The sequence below is a fragment of the Sciurus carolinensis genome, chromosome 14 (genome assembly GCF_902686445.1).
Source record: "Sciurus carolinensis chromosome 14, mSciCar1.2, whole genome shotgun sequence".
Lineage (NCBI taxonomy): Eukaryota > Metazoa > Chordata > Mammalia > Rodentia > Sciuridae > Sciurus > Sciurus carolinensis.
Genome location: NC_062226.1, coordinates 2,234,000 through 2,253,082, shown reverse-complemented (window position 1 = coordinate 2,253,082; position 19,083 = coordinate 2,234,000). Strand labels below are relative to the sequence as shown.

At 64.9% G+C, this 19,083-nt stretch overlaps 1 protein-coding gene across 5 annotated transcripts in view; it reads left to right on the top strand.

Annotated features, from left to right (window-relative positions):
* Vav2 (vav guanine nucleotide exchange factor 2) overlaps window positions 1-19,083 on the top strand; it is a 141,378-nt gene that overhangs the window by 109,425 nt on the left and 12,870 nt on the right. For 3 of the 5 annotated variants that reach the window (XM_047524711.1, XM_047524709.1, XM_047524707.1), the window contains 14 exons: window positions 638-706; window positions 1,679-1,779; window positions 5,207-5,306; window positions 5,924-6,019; window positions 6,582-6,650; window positions 8,961-9,047; window positions 11,047-11,132; window positions 11,851-11,983; window positions 12,885-12,899; window positions 13,526-13,635; window positions 15,103-15,204; window positions 15,555-15,643; window positions 18,281-18,297; window positions 18,833-18,857. In XM_047524711.1, coding sequence (XP_047380667.1) covers window positions 638-706; window positions 1,679-1,779; window positions 5,207-5,306; window positions 5,924-6,019; window positions 6,582-6,650; window positions 8,961-9,047; window positions 11,047-11,132; window positions 11,851-11,983; window positions 12,885-12,899; window positions 13,526-13,635; window positions 15,103-15,204; window positions 15,555-15,643; window positions 18,281-18,297; window positions 18,833-18,857 — 1,099 coding nt within the window. The remainder of the gene's footprint in view (window positions 1-637; window positions 707-1,678; window positions 1,780-5,206; window positions 5,307-5,923; window positions 6,020-6,581; window positions 6,651-8,960; window positions 9,048-11,046; window positions 11,133-11,850; window positions 11,984-12,884; window positions 12,900-13,525; window positions 13,636-15,102; window positions 15,205-15,554; window positions 15,644-18,280; window positions 18,298-18,832; window positions 18,858-19,083) is intronic. The other 2 variants (XM_047524710.1, XM_047524708.1) reach the window with 1 other exon arrangement.

Sequence of the window (19,083 nt, the reverse complement as noted above, 5' to 3'; positions counted from 1 at the left end):
CCTGTCCACTGCGGCCTCCCCGTGCCCCGCAGCCTGGTTTGGGGCATTTCTCTGACATGCAACCACCTGAGCCATGTGCAAAGACGAATAGATTTTTTTTGTTTGGTACTGGGGATCGGACCCAAGGGTGCCTACCCACTGGCTACGTCCCTGCCCTTTTTTGTATTTTATTTAGAAACAGGATCTTGCTTAGTTGCTTAGGGCCTCGCTAAGTTGCTGAGGCTAGCTTTGAACTCGCGATCCTCCTGCCTCAGCCTCCCAAGCCTCTGGGATTATAGGCGTGCTCACCATGCCCAGCAAGATGAGTTTTCATGCTTGGATCCCCTGGGCTTTTAAGTCCAGCTGGCCATGATGTGGACACCTGAATGGGGAGTTCTGGGCACCCCCTTGGCCCCAGGTTGCCCCGCCCTGGCCTCCGAGGAGCTCTGCTGGGGCTGAGAGGTTGGTGTTTGGAAGGCAGCCCGTCCTGCCCTCCTGCCCGCTGTCCCTGTGTGGCTCTCACTGTGCACTGTCCCGGAAGCACCAAACCTCCCAGGTGATCGTGGCCTGGACAGGGGCAGTGACCTCCAGGTGGTCGTGGCCTGGACAGGGGCAGTGTCCTCCAGACCAGGGCTTAGTGTGGACATCTCTCTTGCAGAACTACATGGGCCCCCTGCGGCTGGTGCTGAGCCCAGCGGATATGGCTGCCGTCTTCATCAACCTGGAGGTGAGGGTCCTGGCTCGCACACGTGGTCTGCTGCTCTTAAGCCACTGTCCCACAGCCTTGGAGAGCCCGCAGTCCCTGGCTGGCCATGGCTGGCAGGGGCAGGAGCGCAGAATCTCTCTCTGGGGATTCTGACCTGGGGCAGAGAGGACACCTGTCCTGCGTGGCACGAGGAGAGCTGTGTGCTGGGCACTGGCTGGCAGGTGTGGTTCCGTTGTCCACGGCCCTGGAGGGGAGCAGGCCCCGGCAAGGAAGGCCCCTGCCTCTGTGAGCAGAGGCCCTGCTGCCTGGTCGGAGCTGCCCCAGGCCAGGCCCCGTGGGAAGAGTCACCTGGCCACAGTGCGGAGCAGGGCGCCGGCTGGAGGCGGGTGCCTGAGGGCTTCCTGGGGAACTTGCTGCTCCTGGCCATCCCGCTGGCCTCCTGTCAGCTCAAGGGGTGGCCTCTGGTCTCGCTTCCTGGAGGAGGCTGACCCAGGCCCCAGAGCTTCCTGCTCTCTGTGCCCCTGACCTGCCATGAGTCCTGGGCAGGTCCAATGACCAGAGAGAAAGGAAGCCAGGCGTGGGGAGCCCAGTGCTGCCCCGCAGCTGTCCATCTGCTCTGAAGTGGGGAGAAGGTGCCCCAGGCTGAGGCTCCTCTGCAAAGCCCTGAGCTGGCTGCCCAGAGCTTCTGCTCCTGGGACAGCAGGGGCCACGAGGACCTTGCTAAGAAACCGCTCTGCCTTCACTGTCCCCTTGGGCACCAGAGCTGTCCTGTGTCACTGTGTGTTCCTGGGGGCTGATATGGGCAGCAGGTGACTGCGCTTGCCTTGTGATGGGGCTTAAATGTGCTCTGGCTCCTCCGACTGCCTTGCTGTAGAAGCTTCTAGCGAGCAGCGGTGGTGTGGGGTGCCCACAGCACGGGCTGCTCATGGCCTCACGGGCATCCAAAGAGTGAAGCTGGGGCTGCCCGCTGGACATTGACCGCTCTTCCCCCAGGACCTGATGAAGGTGCACCACAGCCTCCTGAGGGCCATCGACGTGTCCATGATGGCCGGGGGCAGCACGCTGGCCAAGGTCTTCCTTGAATTCAAGGAAAGGTGAGTGCCCCCCCCCCCCCATCTGCCAGGCCTCAGGACCAGCCTGGGACAGTAGAGGCAGGAGCATCCTCCCGGGGACCCTCAGGGCTGGCATCCTGGGACAGGTGGCTGTTGGCCTCCAGGCCTCCGTGCCCTCTTGGAAACACAGATTTTTTTCTTTTTTCTTTTTCTTTTTGGTGCTGGGGATTGAACCCAGGGTGCTTAACCACTGAGCCACATCCCAGCCCTTTTCAACGTTTTATTTAGAGACGGCATCTTACTAAGTTGCTTAGGGCCTCACTAAGTTGCTGAGCCTGGCTTCAAACTTGTGATCCTCCTGCCTCAGCCTCCCGAGCTGCTGAGATTGTAAGCAAGCATGTGCCATGTGCCCGGCTTGTAAACCGAGTGTCCGAAACCAAGACTGCCCCCACCCCATCACAGCCTGTCAGGCCACCTCTGAGCACTGAGTGTGGCCTGGAAGGGGTCTTGTGGGCTCCAGCAGTCCCTTCTGCTTCTTGCTCGTCGGGGTCTTGGTGAGTGACACTCATGCCATCGATGGTGCCCCAGGCCTGGTGCCCGTCCTGGAGACTTGGGCATCTAGAGGACACAGCCTGCCCCCGCGTGCTGTCTACCTGGCACAAGGTGGACAGGTCAGTGCTGCTTCTGGTGACAGGAGCCCCCGGCCTGGCCTGTGTAGGTCTGAGTGAGGGGCTCTGGGGACATGAGCACAGACCATGAGACTGGGTCGAGGTTGAGGTCTTGGGTTGGGGGTCCCAGTGTCCATAGCCTGTGACTCGGTCTTGACCTCCTCATGTGTGAATTAGGGACAAGGGTGTTACCTGGGCTGTGCAGACCCACGGGGCTGAGCGGGCTGATCCTTCTGCCCAACCAGCTGGTCCCCACTCAGTGGAGGGCCACTGTGGCCTCCAGGAGGGCGCTCCGAGCCTCAGCAGACCCGGCAGCGCGTGCAGGGCAGCCGGGGGCCGTCTTTGCCATCCGGCAGAAGCTGGCTCGAGCTCCGAGGTGGGGCCAGGTGCCACAGAGCTGCGGCCGCTCACGTCCGTAGCTCTCTGGACGGAGGTCCACGGTGCCCGGGCCAGTTGTGGGCTAGGTCTGAAGCCCGAGGTGACCCCTCTTCTTGTGGGCTTGCGCCCAAGGAGTTAGGCCAGCGTCTAGATGCAGGCAGGTCTGCAGGCCCATCTGCTGCCCACCCAGCTGCCCCAGGCCCCATGCAGAGTGAGTGCCGCTGAGGAGCGGTCACTGCCGTGGCTGGCAACCTCCATGGGGTCACGGGCTCCCTGCCTCCAACCTCCGGTCGTGGCGTTATGGAGGGGGTGCAAAGCTGCTTCTGTCCCAGCTCGTCCTTTGGGAGCTCACGAGGGGCAGCGTGGGATTCTGGAACCTTCTAGTAGGTGCGAGGGGTCCAGCTGGAGACCTTGGCATCCCCTTCTGAAGACAGGACCAGGGTGGAGTGAGACCTGGCTGTCTGCCTGTCCCTTGGTCAAGGGCACACAGACCTGGCGTGTCCCCCACAAGGACCTTGCCCGCGAGGCTTCCACCTTCTGGGGCACCAGGGGCTCCTCCACCCTGGAGCTGCCGTGGGGGTGCGTGCACCTCTTTGCCTGGCCCAGGAGCCGTGCACGCAGTGACCTGCCACCTGACTCAGGAGGCACCCCTGCCAGGACCCTTCCGTCGTGTCCGCCTGGGGAAGGGTCTGCCTGGGCCTCATCAGAGGTCACCACCAAGTCTCCTTTTGGACTCAGTGTTCTAACGCTTCTTTGCTCACTGACTCCGCAGGCATTTATAGAGTGCCTGCTGTGTACGGATCCTGCACTCGGGGCCAGAGGCAGGACAGGAGACGGGAATTGTCCTCAGAGAGGGCTCATTAGGGGCCGAGGTCAAGCCAGGAGCCAGAGGCATGGGGCCCGGGACAGGACGGGGGTCGGGCCAGCCCTGCACGGGGAGAAGAGACACTCATGGAAGGCGGGAGCGGAGGGCAGAGGTGGGAGGGGCGCTGGGGTCGTCCAGGCCAAGGCGAGGACTCGGAGGAGGAAGCACCGCAGGCTTCAGTGGCGGGTCCCGGCAGCCCAGCAGGCTGAGGCCGCACGTCAGGGCAAGCCGCATCACCTCCTTTCCTAACGTTGCTAACGAGGCAGGGCCCTCCTGCCTTCACGGGAGCCTAAGGCGCGTCCTCCTGGCGGATGTCTCGAGCCTGGGCCCTGGGAGGGGTCAGTGTTGTCGGATCTGGGGATGCGCCCGTGCGGATGGTGCTGGCGCAGGGTCCACGCCGACCTTGACCTGGGCGCTGGCTGCATGCGCTGCTCTGCCTGAGGGTCTGCGGTGGTCGGCTCCCGTGTGCTGGGGGACCTCAGCCTCTTGTGCCCGGCTCCCTGCAGGCTGGTGCGGGAAGCTCAGGGAGGCAGCGGCTCGGCCAGGCGTGCAGCCCGCGGGGCTGGGGCCTCGGATCCCTGAGCATTTGTCGAAAGCTGGGACACGTGTCAGGAGGTGTCACCCTGCTTGAGCTAGCACTGCACTGATGTGTCCCCAGGTGGAAAGTGCCCTGCCCCCGCCTTTCCAGGAGCTGGGCATCCTCTGCTCCCAATTGCCCAAGGCCCGGGGGGCAGAGGGCCTGCCAGGGACCCACGAGCAGGGCTCCGCCACCTGGGGCCCCACCCCTGGACGCTTCCTCCCAAAGGCCGGCCGCATGGAAGTCCTACCAGTGTCAGGCCCAGCCTTCCAGAGAACCGCCTTTCGTGCCTGAGCAGGTGACCCTGACGCATTCACTGAGGCCTCGGTGTCCCTGCTTCCACCTTGACGGGTGGAGAAAAAGGTCTGGTGCATCAGTGAGGCAGCTGGCGCAGTGTCCTCCAGTGTGGCTGCCGTCACCCTTGTCCTCGCCACGCGGTCACCTGGCACGGTTCCTCGCTGCAGGGGCTTCTGTGCGGCTGAGGGCAAGAGGGCCTGCAGGTGGAGTGCAGGCTTGTCCCCCAGGGCCTGGAGGTCCGCAGAGGTGTGGGCGCTGGGGTGCGCCTGGCCCGGCTGGGGACAGGAGGAGTGTCCTGGCAGGAGAGAGCATCGTAGGGCCCAAGACGAGAGTCAGACGGGGGAGGGGGGCTCGAGGGCCCGGAGGGGAGGGCAGGAGGGTGGCTGGCAGCGCGGGTTGGGGCCGGCTCTGGCCTCTACCAGGGGCCCGCCAGGGGTGCCCCTGCCTGGGACAGAGTGGGCGGGAGCCGTCCTGGTCCGCTGGCTCTGGGGCAGGGCCTCCCGTCCCCTCCAGGCATGCCGTGGGGCTGGAGCCGGCTCCTGGCCACAACCTGAAGCAGCACCGCGGGCAGGGCCCTGTGCCCTCGCAGCCTCCCGAGGAAGAAGCGTGTCGCGAGGCCCTGCGCCCCGGGGCCTGCATGTGCGCGTGTGCCCGCGTGCTGACCCGCGTGTGATGTGCCGCCAGGCTTCTGATCTACGGGGACTACTGCAGCCACCTGGAGCGCGCCCAGAGCACCCTCAACCAGCTGCTCGCCAGCCGCGACGACTTCAGGCAGAAAGTGGAGGTAACGGGCGCTGGCCTGGCCCTGGCCACTCGGAGCTGCAGCTCGCTGACTCCCTCCTGCCTGGGGCAGGGGTGCGGCCTGGGAGTGGCCTGCTTTTTCCTTTGGTTTTTTTGGGTGGAGGCTGGGACACACCGTCCTGGGCCCAAACGCAGCCTGCACCCCTGGGTGCCTGGAGCGGGGCCTTGGGGCCCATCTGACTCGACGAGGGTCTGTGGCCCTCGACCCTGGCCTCTGCTGACCCCAGGGCCCAGGCGACGCTGCTGGAAGTGTGTGTCCTACCCAGGCTCGGTACCCACCCCGCAGGCCCTGCCTCATTTCCCTGGTGGTGGCCGCTGACCCGACAGGATGGTCCCTGTCTGGTGTGATCAGGGTCTGTTCTCGGAGCCCTGGCTGCAAGCTGGGGGTCAGGACACCGGCCACTCCCAGAGCAGCGGCGGCAGGGTGGGCAGGGGAGGCCCCGCCCTCTCTGAAGGACTGGCCCCAAGGAAGGGACAGGGCGCTGAGGTGGGGGCCACTGAGACCCCAGCGTGAGAGGCACCGTGGGGCTGCTCCTGCTGGAGGCCCGGGCTCGAGTCCCAGGTGTGGGCACCTCCTCACGGCGCTCTCCCGCCACCCAGGAGTGCACACTGAAGGTCCAGGACGGCAAGTTCAAGCTGCAAGACCTGCTGGTGGTCCCCATGCAGCGAGTGCTCAAGTACCACCTGCTGCTCAAGGTGAGGCCCCGCTGCCCACACCCGCCGCCCCCGGGCTCCAGGGCAGGGTGGATGTGAGCCCACCCAAGTGAGTCTGCTCGGCACGCCCTTGCTGTTCAGTGCTTGTTAGGAAGGTTATCAGAGTAGACACACAGGGGGAAACTGGCCAAAACCAGGCGGGGGAGCAGAGCAGGGAGGAAGGCAGCCTCAGTCCAGCAGTAAGGGTGTGGCTGTGGTTGGTCACGTGACGGAGACTGAGCTTCCTGGCAGCCATGGTGAGAAGGGGCTGGGAAGGTCCTCAGGAAGCGTGAACCTGGAGGGGAGGTGGGTGGTCCTGGGTGAGTCCACCTCAGTGCACTGCTGTCGGCCACCCCCGTGTTCCTTCCTGCGCTGCCCCCTCCCCTTGTCCACGAGGTTTGGGAGTGGTCCTGCTGGGAGCAGGGTGACCCGCAAGGAGGAGGAGGCAGCTGAGGCGCACCCAACCCGGTGGGTGAGGGTGGCTGTGTGCTGAGGACGGCGCCCCCTGCCTGATGGGGCAGGGCAGGGCTGGGACCCTGAGTCACCCAGGACCCGCTTCCTCCAGGAACTCCTGAGCCATTCTGCTGACCGGCCCGAGAGGCAGCAGCTCAAAGAAGCACTGGAAGCCATGCAGGTGGGCGTGGAGGCTGGCTGGGCGCCGCACCCGCACGCTCAGGCCTGCGGAGCCCGCCTGCCAGTGGCCGGACCGTGTCCTGGCGTGTGATGGGCGAGACCTGCGGGAGGGTGCAGGTGGTGCTGGAGGGACCTCGGCCGACTTCCCTGACCTCACCTGCCGCCCACAACCGCTGAGAGCCGCTTCCTGCTGTCCTGCCTGTTCCCCACTCTGTGCTCCACCCGGGGATCCCTGGGTTCCCCTGCCCAGCCCCGGGCTTCTGCTTCTGAAGTGTCCGCCCCTCTCCTCGGCCCCTTTGCCACCCGTCTGGGCGGCTCCTTTCCTCTCGATGGTTTCCAGGGCCTCTGCCAGCCCCCCCCCCCCCAGCCGCCCCCGTCTGTGAAAACCCAGGTCCAGGTTGCTGGGCTCACATCCGGCCCTGCTCAGAAACCCTCTGGGGCACCCACTGCTGCCTCCGCCAGACGGGCTCTTCATGGGGTGCTGGGGCTGCTCCACAGGGCACTGGGTTCCAAGCTGCAGCAGTGTTGCCACGGAAACCCAAACCCAGGCCCCTGCCCACCCAGGCTCCCGCAGGTGTCTGTCCTCAAGCCGCCTCCCAGTGTTCTCCCAGGCTGACCTCCTCGTCACCTGGCCGCCTCCGGCTCACTCCCATTCTGCAGTGAACTTGACACTTCTCCGGGTGGGTGGGCTGCCCGCTGGGTTCCCAGGGCCTTGGGCAGTGCTCCCACCCCAGGGAGACCTGTTCTTGCCCATTCTCCTCGACCGTCATGGCCACCTGTGTCCCCAGGGTGGGCACTGTGTCCAGCCTGGGGCAGGTCCCTGTGGCACCTGCTTGAAGAGTGATTTCCCAGAGGCAGCCGGCCATGGCTGCTTGGGCCCGTGCCTGTTGGTGCGTGGGGTGGGCCTGGGCCTGATCACAGGGGCCTTGGATGCTGTGCCCTCTGACCCCCAGGCAGGACCTGCCACTGATGCAGAGAGGAGGGGTGGCCTTTGCCGACAAATGTGGACTGGGGGTGAAGTCCTCTGGTGTGCTGCCCGTTGCCGCGAGCCACAGTGCAGGCCATCTTGAGGGTTTGGTGGCAGGTTGCGCGCTGAGCCAGATGTGGCAGTCCTGGCTCCGGCCAGCAGGCGCCTCTAGGTCCCTCGGTGGATCAGCTTCCTGAGAGGCGCTCAGAACCGGGAGGGCCTGTGACTCCTGGGCAGGCCTCCTGTGTTTGTGAGGCTGTGGAAGCGCTCCGGGAGGCCCGGGAGTCGGAAGGGCTTGTGAGCCTCTCTCATCCCCCACCATAGAGTAGGGAAGGCCCATGTGGCCAGCATGGGGGTCTCCACTGTCCTCGATCTTGGTTTCCCCCAGGGACAGAGCGCTCGCTCCCTGCAAGCCTGGGTCCCCTGCTGGTAGGCTGCTTTGCCTCTAGGGACCGGAGGTCTCTTTCCCTGGGAGTCCCATCCCAGGTCTGAGCCTGTGGGCTCTGGGCCAGGGGAGCGTGGTGGAGGCCAGAGTGGCCGGACGGCGTGTAGGCCCTGCCTGCTAAGTTTTGGCCACAACTGCTCAGATTCTGCCCCTGCTTTGGGTTCCTTGTCTCTGGGATTTATTTTTCTCATTTTAAAGTGGACAAGAAAACAAAACGCCCTTAACAAGAGATGGGCTGCAGCTTGGGGAAGCTCAGTGCTGCCAGCAGGAGGCTGGAGTGTGGACTGTGAGGTCCCCTGGGAGGAGAATGGACAGAAGGGAGGAGGGGACTGGGCCTGGCTCCCGCCGTCCTCTGCTAGCTTTGCCTGTGGGATTTCCACGTTTCCACCCGCTGGCCGCTGACTGTGCAGCGGTTCAGCACTGCCTGTCCCCATCTCCAGTCCTTTGCAAAGTTCTGGATTGAGGTGGGCACTGCCCCCTGGTGGCCAGTGGGAGGGTTGCAGGGTGGTTGCAGCATGGTGGACGGGTGCTGGGCTGACCCCCAGGCCCACGTAGAAGTTGACTGACCACTCATTCTACCCAGGCTCCCAGGACATGTGCAGGCTGGGGGTGGGTCCAGGTCTGGAGGGCCTGTGTGACCTGCTGCAGAGGGCATCTTCTGACTTTGAAGGGTGGCCAGGCGGGGTCCAAGGGAGCCCACCAGACCCAGGGGGTGCGCTCCTCGGGTAGGCGTGTTGCACTCCCTGCCTCGGTTTCCTTGTGTGTCCCGTGGGGTGGTGCTCCTCACCCCCTCCTTGTTTTGGGGGTCTGCTACCCCATCTGGGACCCAGAGAGGACTCTGGAAGGCCCATCCCTGGGCATGGGTGGACACGCTGCTCACCTGCCTCTGCTGTTCCCAGGACTTGGCGATGTACATAAACGAGGTGAAGAGGGACAAGGAGACCTTGAAGAAAATCAGAGAGTTCCAGAGCTCCATAGAGAACTTGGTGAGTGGAGCTGGGTCCCGGCCAGCGGGGGGGCGACGCACACGCACACCCAAGGCTGCCTGGGGCCACCCCGCCTCTTCCAGAGTTGACGTCCAGCCTCTGGCTCCTGCGCACCCTCCTCCGCGTCGCCGACCAAGCCTGCGCCCTGAGGGCAGCCCTTTGCTAAGCGGGCAGGCCCATGTGCATTGCCTGGCGGGGTGGAAGCCTCCCTCAGGCCCAGAGGTGGGCGTGGCCTTAGGAGTCAGGAGGCTCCTGGACTGTGGCTCTCTGGCAGTGGACGAGGTTCTGTTCACAGCTCAGCAGTCGCCCCTGCCGAGAGCAGCCCCTGGCTCTCTCCTCCCTGTTGATCAGGCAGAGCTGACACCCAGCACCCAGACCCTCTCCCCACCTGTCGGGGGCCGACTGGAAGAAGAGATAGGCTGTTTCCGGAAGCAGAGAGCTTAGTCCATGCCAGCCAGTCCTGCTTCCCCAGGGTCTGCTGTTTCCACCTCAGCACATTGACACGTGGGGCCGGCTTGTTCCTTGCTGGGGGACCTGTGCACTGAGCAGCATCTCTGGCCTCCACCCATCAGAGGCCAGTAGCATCTCTGTCCCCAAGTGATGCCTGCCAACCGTGTCTCCAGGTGTTGCCAGGTGCCCCTGGGTGGCAGGGTCAGCCCATTGAGAACCGCTATCTCTCTGCCTATTTATTTATTGTTTTTGCGGTGCTGAGGATTGAACCCAGGGCCTTGTGTGTGCGAGGCAGGTGCTGTACCCACTGAGCTAGCTCCCAAGCCCAGAACTGCTGGTTTCCAGGCGAGCATTTCCCCGCGCTGGCAATTCTTACTCTCACAAGCGTGGGCAGAGGAGACCCCAGGTACCCAGACCAGTTCCTGGGGCCCTGTGGTCAGAGGGGCACAGCGGAGGGCTCTGCAGACCCAGGGCATGGAGAAGTGCCCGAGCCAGGCCAACGGAAGAACAGAGGGAGTTTCAAGCAGCGTCACGATTCTGACCAAGAAGATTGGCAGAGGCGAGCCCCGAGGGCCCGTCACTGCGGTGCCCCGCCACCCCAGGCGGTGCCCACCACTACCTCTGCAACGCGGGACAGAAGTTTGATTTGTTTTGATTTTTCACAAGTTACTCTTGCTCTTCGAGTAACGAGGACGAAGCAGTGGGGGGGACCAGGCCCCCCGCCAGCAGCACCTCCTATGGGAGTGGAGCATTCACTCTGCACCCTAGGGGGACACACAGGCTGGAGTGGAACCTGTGGAACCTGGGAGCGGGTGCCACGCGGGCTGGAGTGGAACCTGTGGAACCTGGGAGCCGGTGCCTGCGCCGGACACCACAGCGCTCTCAGACCCTTGGCAGCGCAGGGAGCCTGGGGAGGGTGTCCGGCCAGTGGCAGCAGCAGCCAGGCTTGGGCGGCTCTGCCCTGGGCCCTTCTGGACTTGTCCCTGTCGCATAACCGCGTACCTCGGAAGCCACAGGCCACGTGAGGGAGGTGGATCTGTGCAAGTCAAAGCAGCGCAGAGACGATCCACAGGAAACCCGACCTGAAGCCTGGCCGCCCTGCCGGGCTGTGGCCTCAGAGCCTCCTCCCGTGACCTGGGCTGCCGGCCCCGCTCGCCCCGCATGCCCGCACACCTCGCCGGCTGAGAAGCGCTGCTTGTTCTCTTAGTTGGTTTCCCGGGGTGTGCGTCTGGCTCCCCCGACCAGGTCCTGCTCTGGGTTCCACACGCGTGGTCTTAATAGGGCCCAGGCCATCCTTTGCTCTTTGTTCCCAGGGCTGAAGGGAATCCCCGGTGGCGCTGGCCAGGGAGTGGGGACCGACGCCCCAGGCCTGGTTCCCTCCCCACCCTCTGCCTCCCTGTCCTCGGCACCAGCCCAGAACCACCTGGGTGGGTTTGCCGCTCTGTGCCTGGCGCTGTGGGGAGCTCTGGCCCTGGGCGTGTGCCCACTGCTCCGTGCGTGGGTGGCGGCTGCTCCCACAGGACTGACGCGCGTTCCCTTTCTTTCCCAGCAAGTGAAGCTGGAGGAGTTTGGGAGGCCAAAGATCGACGGGGAGCTGAAAGTCCGGTCCATCGTCAACCACACCAAGCAAGACAGGTGAGCGGGGCGGCCCAGCGGGCAGCATACCGTAGCAGTCTGGCAGTTCGGTCCAGGGCCCCCTACTCCCAAGGGGCCTGGACACTCGGCCTTCCTGTGGAAAGCGCTCTGCCGGCCCGTCTGCCTTACTCGGCTTTAATTACTTCCTTCCTTCGCACGCGTGTCAGGGAGCCACGTCAGCAGAGGCCTGGGGTGCCCTGCCTGTGGCGGGCACTGGGCTGTGCTGGGACGCAGCCAAAAGCGGGGTGGGGCCCTGCTCCGCGAGCTGACGGTCTTCAGGGAGCCAGGGCAGACCCGGAGCGGCTGGCTGGGGTGCCTTCTGCCAAGCGGCTGCCGGGCTGGACGGGTGGTGGTGAGGAGGCTGGACGGAGCTGGCCAGTGCCCTGGAGCCTCCCCGTCCGTGCCCACCTGCTGTGTGTCACCGGTGGGGTCACTCTGGGCTCAGGTCTGGCCCTTGTGGCCCTCCCTGTTGGGAGATGGAAATGGAAACTGGCAGTGACCATAGGCCAGTCTCAGGAGGAGGCCAGGAAGGAGGGTGGAGGGCCCGACTGCAGGCTGGTGCCTGCCAGGTAGGCCAGTGGACGGCAGGGCTCACCCTGGGCAGCAGCTGCGTGTGCTGAGGGAAGAGGCTGCCCTGTGGCCTCGGAGCCAGCTCGCAGGCGCCACGCTGGGCGCCGCCTGGCCGGGCTGACGGCCCCTGGGGTGCTGTCTGGGCCAGGTACTTGTTCCTGTTTGACAAGGTGGTCATCGTCTGCAAGCGGAAGGGCTACAGCTACGAGCTGAAGGAGGTCATCGAGCTGCTGTCCCACAAGATGACCGACGACCCCATGCACAACAAGGACATCAAGAAGGTGGGCCACAGACTGCTCGGGGCGACCGCAGCCTGCCGAGGCTGGGCCACACCAGGCAAGGGCAGGCACCGGGTCCCAAGCCCCAGGGAAGGGCCCTGGTTGCCGGGGGCGGCCCCGCCCTGCAGAGACCCCCGGCCCTCGCCTTGTCGTTGTGACTGCTGCAGATGGCACCCCAGGTGGGGTGGGGACTCCACCAGGACCGCAGTGCTCCCGTGTGGGCCTGGGAGGGCGGAGGGCCCCGCTCAAGGCCCCTGGTGAGAGCCTGACTCTGGACCCTGGCTGGCCTGGCTGCAGCCCACGTCATCCCTGTAGCAAGCAGGTGTCCTCCCTGTCCCCACCCCGCCCTGCCTGGGGGAAGTGCACGAGGGTCCTGGCTGTGCTTGGCACAGGCTCTCGTGTTCAGTGGGCGGGGTCCTTGGCTGCAGGGTAGGCCATGGCTGTAGGGTCAGGCTGGAGCTGGGACAGGGCTGCATCCTCTGGTTCATTCTTCTGCTGAGGCTTCTGCACAGTGCTTGAGCACCTACTGTGTGTAGCCCTAGGCCAGGAGTGGAGGCCAAAGCCAGGTGCTGAAAATCCAGGCCCTGACCATCACCCAGCGTGCCCCACCCCTCCAGCCCTGGTGTCTGAAGCCAGCAGTTGGGGCCGCTGGGCTCCAGCTGGCCCGTCCTGCACCGCAGGCAGAGCTCGCACATGCAGCAAGGCCGCCGGGGTCCCAGCCTCTGGCGCCACCCCTTGGAGTGCTTTCCTGCCCAGTGCTTTCCTGTTGCCCACTCCCCTGGGCCCTGTCTGGACTCTGTTCCCACCTGTCCTGGGCTGGGGCTCCCCCTGCAGTGCCCACTGCAGGGCCAGCCAGGCACCTAGTGACCTGTCTCCCCCTTTCCTTTCCTCGCACGCCTCCTAGTCTCACGGGAAAATGGTAAGCTCCTGCCCCAGCCCGCTCCCCTTGGCAGCCGCCCAGCCGCCCTGGCCACTGCCACCCCCAGGGAGGGTTTGGAGCTCATAGGACATCCCTCCACCCGGGCCTCTCACTCTGCGTTTCTCTTCTCTCCCTCCCTCCCTCATCGCCTCCCCACCTCCCAACAAGCCCCCGTGCTTCCCTTGCCGTCCCCTGGGCCCCTCTAAAGGCCCTTTCCCAGAGCTGTGGTGCCGCTGCGCAGGCCCCGCACGGTGGCCACCCTGCCTTGCTTTTGCCCCTTTCAGGGGCTTTTCGGTGTCTCACTGAGGACGTGGGCAGGCGGAGCGGGTGCTGGGCACACGCTCCCTGGGCACACGCTGCCTTGCAGCAGTGGGAGAGGTCAGGGTGCCTGCGGGGCCCCAGCATGGTCCCTCGGGCCCCAGGTGCCTGTGCACTGGTAGGGCACACAGCAGGCGTCCTTCACGGGGCAGGCTCGGCACGTAGGGCCCTGCGCGTGTGTGCACTGTGAGAGCGCACACACCTGGAGGAGCGGCACGCACACACCTGTGCGCCCGAGCCCTGGCAGGGAGCGCAGAGATGCCCATGTGCCCACATGGCCCCGAGTGAGCGCGTCCCTGTCCCCGCAGTGGTCCTACGGCTTCTACCTGATTCACCTCCAAGGGAAGCAGGGCTTCCAGTTCTTCTGCAAGACGGCGGACATGAAGAGGAAGTGGATGGAGCAGTTCGAGATGGCCATGTGAGTCGGGCAGGGCTGGGCTTCTGTGCTCCCTGGGACCAGGGAGGCCGGGGCAGGTCCAGGTGCCCAGAGACCGAGACCAGCTCCTTACCCCTGGGGCCAGCCCACTCGATGGCTTCCCAGGGCAGGGCTGTCCTGCAGGGATGGGCCTTACCCCCCTCAAGGCAGAGCCGTGTACACCTGACTCGCAGCTTAGGGACGGGCCAGGGGCAGCTGTGATGCCAGAGGGGCCTCAGGGGCTCGGCCTTTGAAAGCCTAGAACTGCTTCCTGTCAGAGCCAGGAAGCAGCCCGTGCGCGGAGTGGAGGAAGCGAGGGGCGGGCTCCCAGGCTGGAGGGGCGGGCCCTGGGGCTTGACTGGCAGCAGGTGGGCTGCGGGCCTCAGGCAGGTGGACATCTGTGCAGTGAGCTTTCACCCAACAAGAGCAGCTTGGAGGAGGGACAGTTTATCTGGGGCTCCTGGTTTCGGAGGGCTCAGTCCATAGAGGGCCGACTCCCTTGCTCTTGGCCCGAGTGAGGCCCCACCTCCTGGTGGAAGGGCCCAGTGTAGGGAAGAGCGCCAGCTCATGGCAGGGTCAGCAAGCAGAGCGAGAGAGAGAGCGTAAGGGGCCGCAGAGAAGTACCCTTCCGAGTCCCACGGCTCGCTCCACGGCCGCCTCTGTCCCTTGGTGGGCGCAGGTGGAGTGAGTGTCCGACCTCCGTGGCTGCCCCCGGGGTGCCTCCTGCCCGTCATGGCCTGGGTACAGATCGTAGTGTCCAAGTCCCCGGGCACGTGTTCCAGGCCCGGTGGGCGCCGAGCGCCCAGCATGCTGATTTCCCTTTGCGTGCAGACCTGTGATCGGGCTTGATCTTAGGAACTAGGCAGAGGGAGAGATGAGCCGCAGTAACGACGACTACAGGTCGTAACGAATTGCCGGCATCACTGCTCTTGAGCTTTGAGTCCACTTTTTAGTGGAATATGCAGAGCTTGAACACAAGCCCTGTGACCCCAGGACAGTCCATCTGACACCAGATGGCCTCAATTGAGTCGCAGGCGGGTAGCGCATGCGGTGTGGATACTCTGGGCCAAAGGAAGATTTGGTCCCGGTTAGGGTGGGACGTCCTCTTGCTGCTCAGAATGGGGTGCCTTGTAAAACGTAAGGATTGATTGTTTCTGGAATTTTCCCAGTTAATATTTTCAGACCACATCGACCGTGGGTAACTGAGTCCCCAGAAGGTGGGCCCACGGTTGCGGAGGCTGCACCGCTGTCTCTGAGACACGTGGTCTTTGCCTTCACCTGGGGTTTTCTGGTGTCAGTGTGGCCTGATCATAAAGCTTCCACAGCAGCCCTCTGCCACATCCTGCCCAGCATTAGACAACCAGACTCGAGTCCAGGCCCCCGACGCCGCGCGGCCAGTCCTGGGCGGCCTGCAGCGCGGGCTCGAGCTGGTGAGGGCAGCTCCTGCTCCCCTCCTTTGGTTCCTGCCAGGTCAAACATCAAGCCAGACAAAGCGAACGCCAACCACCACAGCTTCCAGATGTACACGTTCGACCGGACCACCAGCTGCAAGGCCTGCAGGATGTTCCTCAGGTGGGGCCCCCGCCACCACCTCCGGGCCCGCCAGCCCTGCTGCCTCGCCCGAGTCCCCACGGCCTCTGATCTTCTGCCATAGCCCCGCGCAAGGCCCCAAGGAACCCGGGTGTGTCTGAGAGTCAGACCAGCCTGGGCCCTCGGAGCCCAGGATCGAGCCAGGGGGTTGTCCCTGGGTGCCAGGCCACTGTGGGGGCGGGGACAGCAGGGATCCTTAAGGGCCCAGGCTCTGAGGGTTGGATGCGCCAGGGTGGGCTGCCAGGCCAAGGGGTGGACGAAGGCCCTGACCACATCTGAGTGTGAAAGGAGCTGGGCACAGCCTCAGCCTCACCTCCCGTTCTCCTGCACAGGGGCACCTTCTACCAGGGCTACCTGTGCACCAGGTGTGGCGTGGGGGCACACAAGGAGTGCCTGGAGGTGATGCCCCCCTGCAGGATCAGTGAGTACCAGCCCGCACCCAGGTCCCCAGCCACCTCGGCCTGAGCCTCCGGCCCTGCCTGCTCCCAGCTCCCCTTTCCTACCCTCCAGTACTGGCCTCATTGCAGAGCCCAAATGGGAACACCAAGGCTCAGAGAGGGTGAGACACTGCCCCAGGGCACACAGTTATCAGGAGGCAGGACCTGGCTCCTAAAGGATACTGGATGACTTCTCTCCCTGTCCTCTGCCCTGACCCCATGGCCGGAGTTGGCTGCTAGGACACTCTCAGCAGGCCAGTGAGGACTTCTTGTCATCAGTGCCGCTCATGATTCTCTCCTGTCCCCCGGCTCCCTCACCAGGGAGGCCTGCGGGGCGGGCACCATGTTAGTGCCAGCTCACAGCACACACACACACCACCTTCGGCGCTCCTCCTGTGCCCATTCCTCAGCCAGGGAAGCCTGAGGCTGGGGACAGCAGGCAGGGAGGCCCTGGGCCCTGGAGGCTCCTCCCAAGTGTCTTGGTTTGGGTTTTGCGGAGGGGTGGCCTAGTGTGGAGCAGCTGGACAGGAGCCAGCAGCCTGTGCCTGAGGTTGAAGGCCTCAGGAGGTGCAGACGGGTGGGGGCCACAGCTGAGGGCCTTGGCAGTGTGGCCCGGGGACGGCCCACGGCAGAGCGCCTGCTGAGGACAGGCCCGCTCCTGGGCTTCGGTGGGGCGGCTTGTCCTTGCCACCCCAGGGAACAGCGCCACGTCACACTGCAAGTCACGCACAGGAGCTGTGCCCAGAGGCAAGCAGGACCCACCAGTGGTGTGGGCTCCTCAGGCAGCAGGCCAGCCCCGCGCCCCCATGGTGGGGACCAGGCCCCTGGCTCTTGACATGGGCGTGAGGTCTCTGCTCTGTCACCGGGTGTGTCCTATCACTGTGACCTGCAGGACAAGACCAGGGTCATTGCTGGCACCCCATCATCAACCCCAGAAATGGAGGCTGGCAGCCATCCCCCTGTCTCTGGCCTGTTGGCGGAGCCTCTGCTGGTGCAGCATCTGGGGTGCAGTCCATGTCTCTGGGGCTGTGTCTCGCTGCACCTCCTGAATGACCGGCTTGTCTCCCCAAGACCCGCTGCCCAGCTTACAGCAGATCCACAGTCTGTCCCTTACTGAGCGTTGGCCCACTTCCCTGAGCCAGGAGGATGGGCAGGTCACCCAGGCCCCTGTCCCCACCACAGGCTGCTGCCCCTGCAGCCCCGTCAAGCCCCTCTAGTGTCCGTGATGGAGGCTCCGGGTGCTGGGGTGGACGCGGCTTCCACTTTGCTGTCCACACCGCCCCCTTGTGGCCACACGCCCCTCATGCCCAGCGACTGGCCATGCTTACTTCCTTGTTTTGTTTTTTTAGTTCAAAATCAGACTTTTAATTCTCAAAAATGCAGAGTGGAAAGGAGAAGGAAGGAAGTAAGGACGGCAGTAACAGGCCCGTGCGCTTACCTGGAAGCACCAGAGGCAGCGTTCCATCTGCTTCAAGCTTTCTCCCCTTGCGGGGGTGGCTCTGGGTGGGCTGGGTTTCTCCTGCACAAAGCCCGGCCCCCAGGGAAGGCGGTCACGCCGCCCCTCAAGGGCTCCCCTCGCAGGCGCACGGGCCCCACCGTCTTTTATGGTGGGTTTCCCAGTAAAACTCAATGTACTGGGACCCTGCTGGACAGGCCATTGGGCCTGTCGAAAGCACCCTCACTAGCACCCTCCACGTGGCCACAGCCCTGTGGGCACCAGGCACTGCTGCAAGGGGCCTGTTCCCCTGCAGGCCTGTCCCTGTCCCGCCACATCCGCTGCCCTCCCTGGGGAGCGTCCATGCTCCTTCTCTCTCTCTTTGGCTCTGGGGTTGGACTCTGGGCAGCACTCCCTCAGCCTTGGTCAGCGTCCCCTCTGGGCTGTGCCCAGGGCCCACACTAAGGTGGTTAAGTGCCTGCTGCCCATGGGGGCTAGGGTACCCAGGGAGGTGCTGTCCCCTTCTGAGAGCCCTGTTGTGGGTCGCCCTCCCTGGGCAGAGCGAAACCTGGACACGTGGTCCCCCATGCCCGAGCCGCTTCCTGTGTCCCCAGGGTCTGTTGGAGACAGGCATGCCTGAGCAGTCCCAGCCACGAGTGCCGGGCTGTTAAGGTCACAGGTGTCACAGTCTCGTTTGGACCAGTGGTGGGTCAGCAGCCCAGGTGACTGGAGCCTGGGGCAGACGTTGCTGTCCGTCTAACAAGCGACGTGCCCCATGTCCTCCAGCTGGCACCTGGGTGTCTGGGACGGGGTGGCGGGGTGCGTGCCCATTTGCTCGCGGCAGACACAGCCAATCAGCAGGGACCTCTCCTCCGTGGAAGGGTGGGGAGGGGAGGGAGTGGGGGACTGTGAGGGAGGGGTGCCACCTGGACAGCGCCCACCACTGGACCAGAGTTGGCCCAGGCAGGAAAACCTCTTCGCCCCCTTGGGTCCGCTGCCCAGCCTGAGCTCCCTGGGGCCCCCTGAGTCCAGAGCTCAGGGTTTGCTGTCAGAAGTGCCTGGGAGCCGAGGGTGGTCAGGCGCCCCTCTCCAGTCCTCGACCGCGTCCGAGCCGAGCCCCGAAGCTCTCCTCCTACGTGGGGCCCGCGAGGCGCTCCGGCTCTGACCCCGTCCGCTTCCTTTGCAGGTTCCCCCGCCGACCTGGTAAGTCCCCCATGCTCCCCTCCAGGGCCACGGGAGCGCCTGTTGGTCACCAGGGCCTTTTGGTTTTCCTTCACGGGCATCAGTAGAAATAGGTCTGAGTGTGGGACCCCCGGGGACCCCCATGGCTGTGGTCCTGCCCCAGTGCCGGCCTGTTTTCCTGCCCAGGGCTGGCTTGGCCACTGTTGCAGCTCTGTGACCTGCACCTGCCCTCCTGCCCCAGACCCCTGCTTGGCCCAGCAGAGGTCACACGGTCACCTGTGGGGCACAGACTTGGTGCCTCCCACGGGTGACCATCTGGTTAAGGCAACCAGCACTCTGGGGACACTCATTTGGCCTGCCAGGGGCACAGAGATAGGCTGCAGAGGGTGTTCGGTGGACTTCCCGGAGGAGGGGTGGGGCAGGTGGGGGAGGGCCTGGGGGATGGGGTTGCTGTGCATCCAGGCCAGGCCCTCCCTGCTTCCTGCCACGACCTTCCCCTGGGGGAGAGGAGGGCAGGGCCTTCCCTCCTCACTGTCCTCTGTCCTTGTCCTCACAGGATGCCTCCCCGGGAGCAGGACCCGGTGAGTGGTGGGCTTGGGCCCTCTGTGTGTTGTCCGCCGGGCCTGGCGATGACCGCTTTGCTCCTTCTCTGCTCCAGGCTCCCAGAATGTGAGGGCCTGTGTCCCCTGCCTCGCCAACTCCAAGGCCACCTCCCCGGGGGTTGGCTTAGGCCCTGACAAGGCACCATGGGCCATGGGGACAGGACCAGCCTGAGAAGGGCCAGAGTCCTTTCAACCCAGAGCGAGG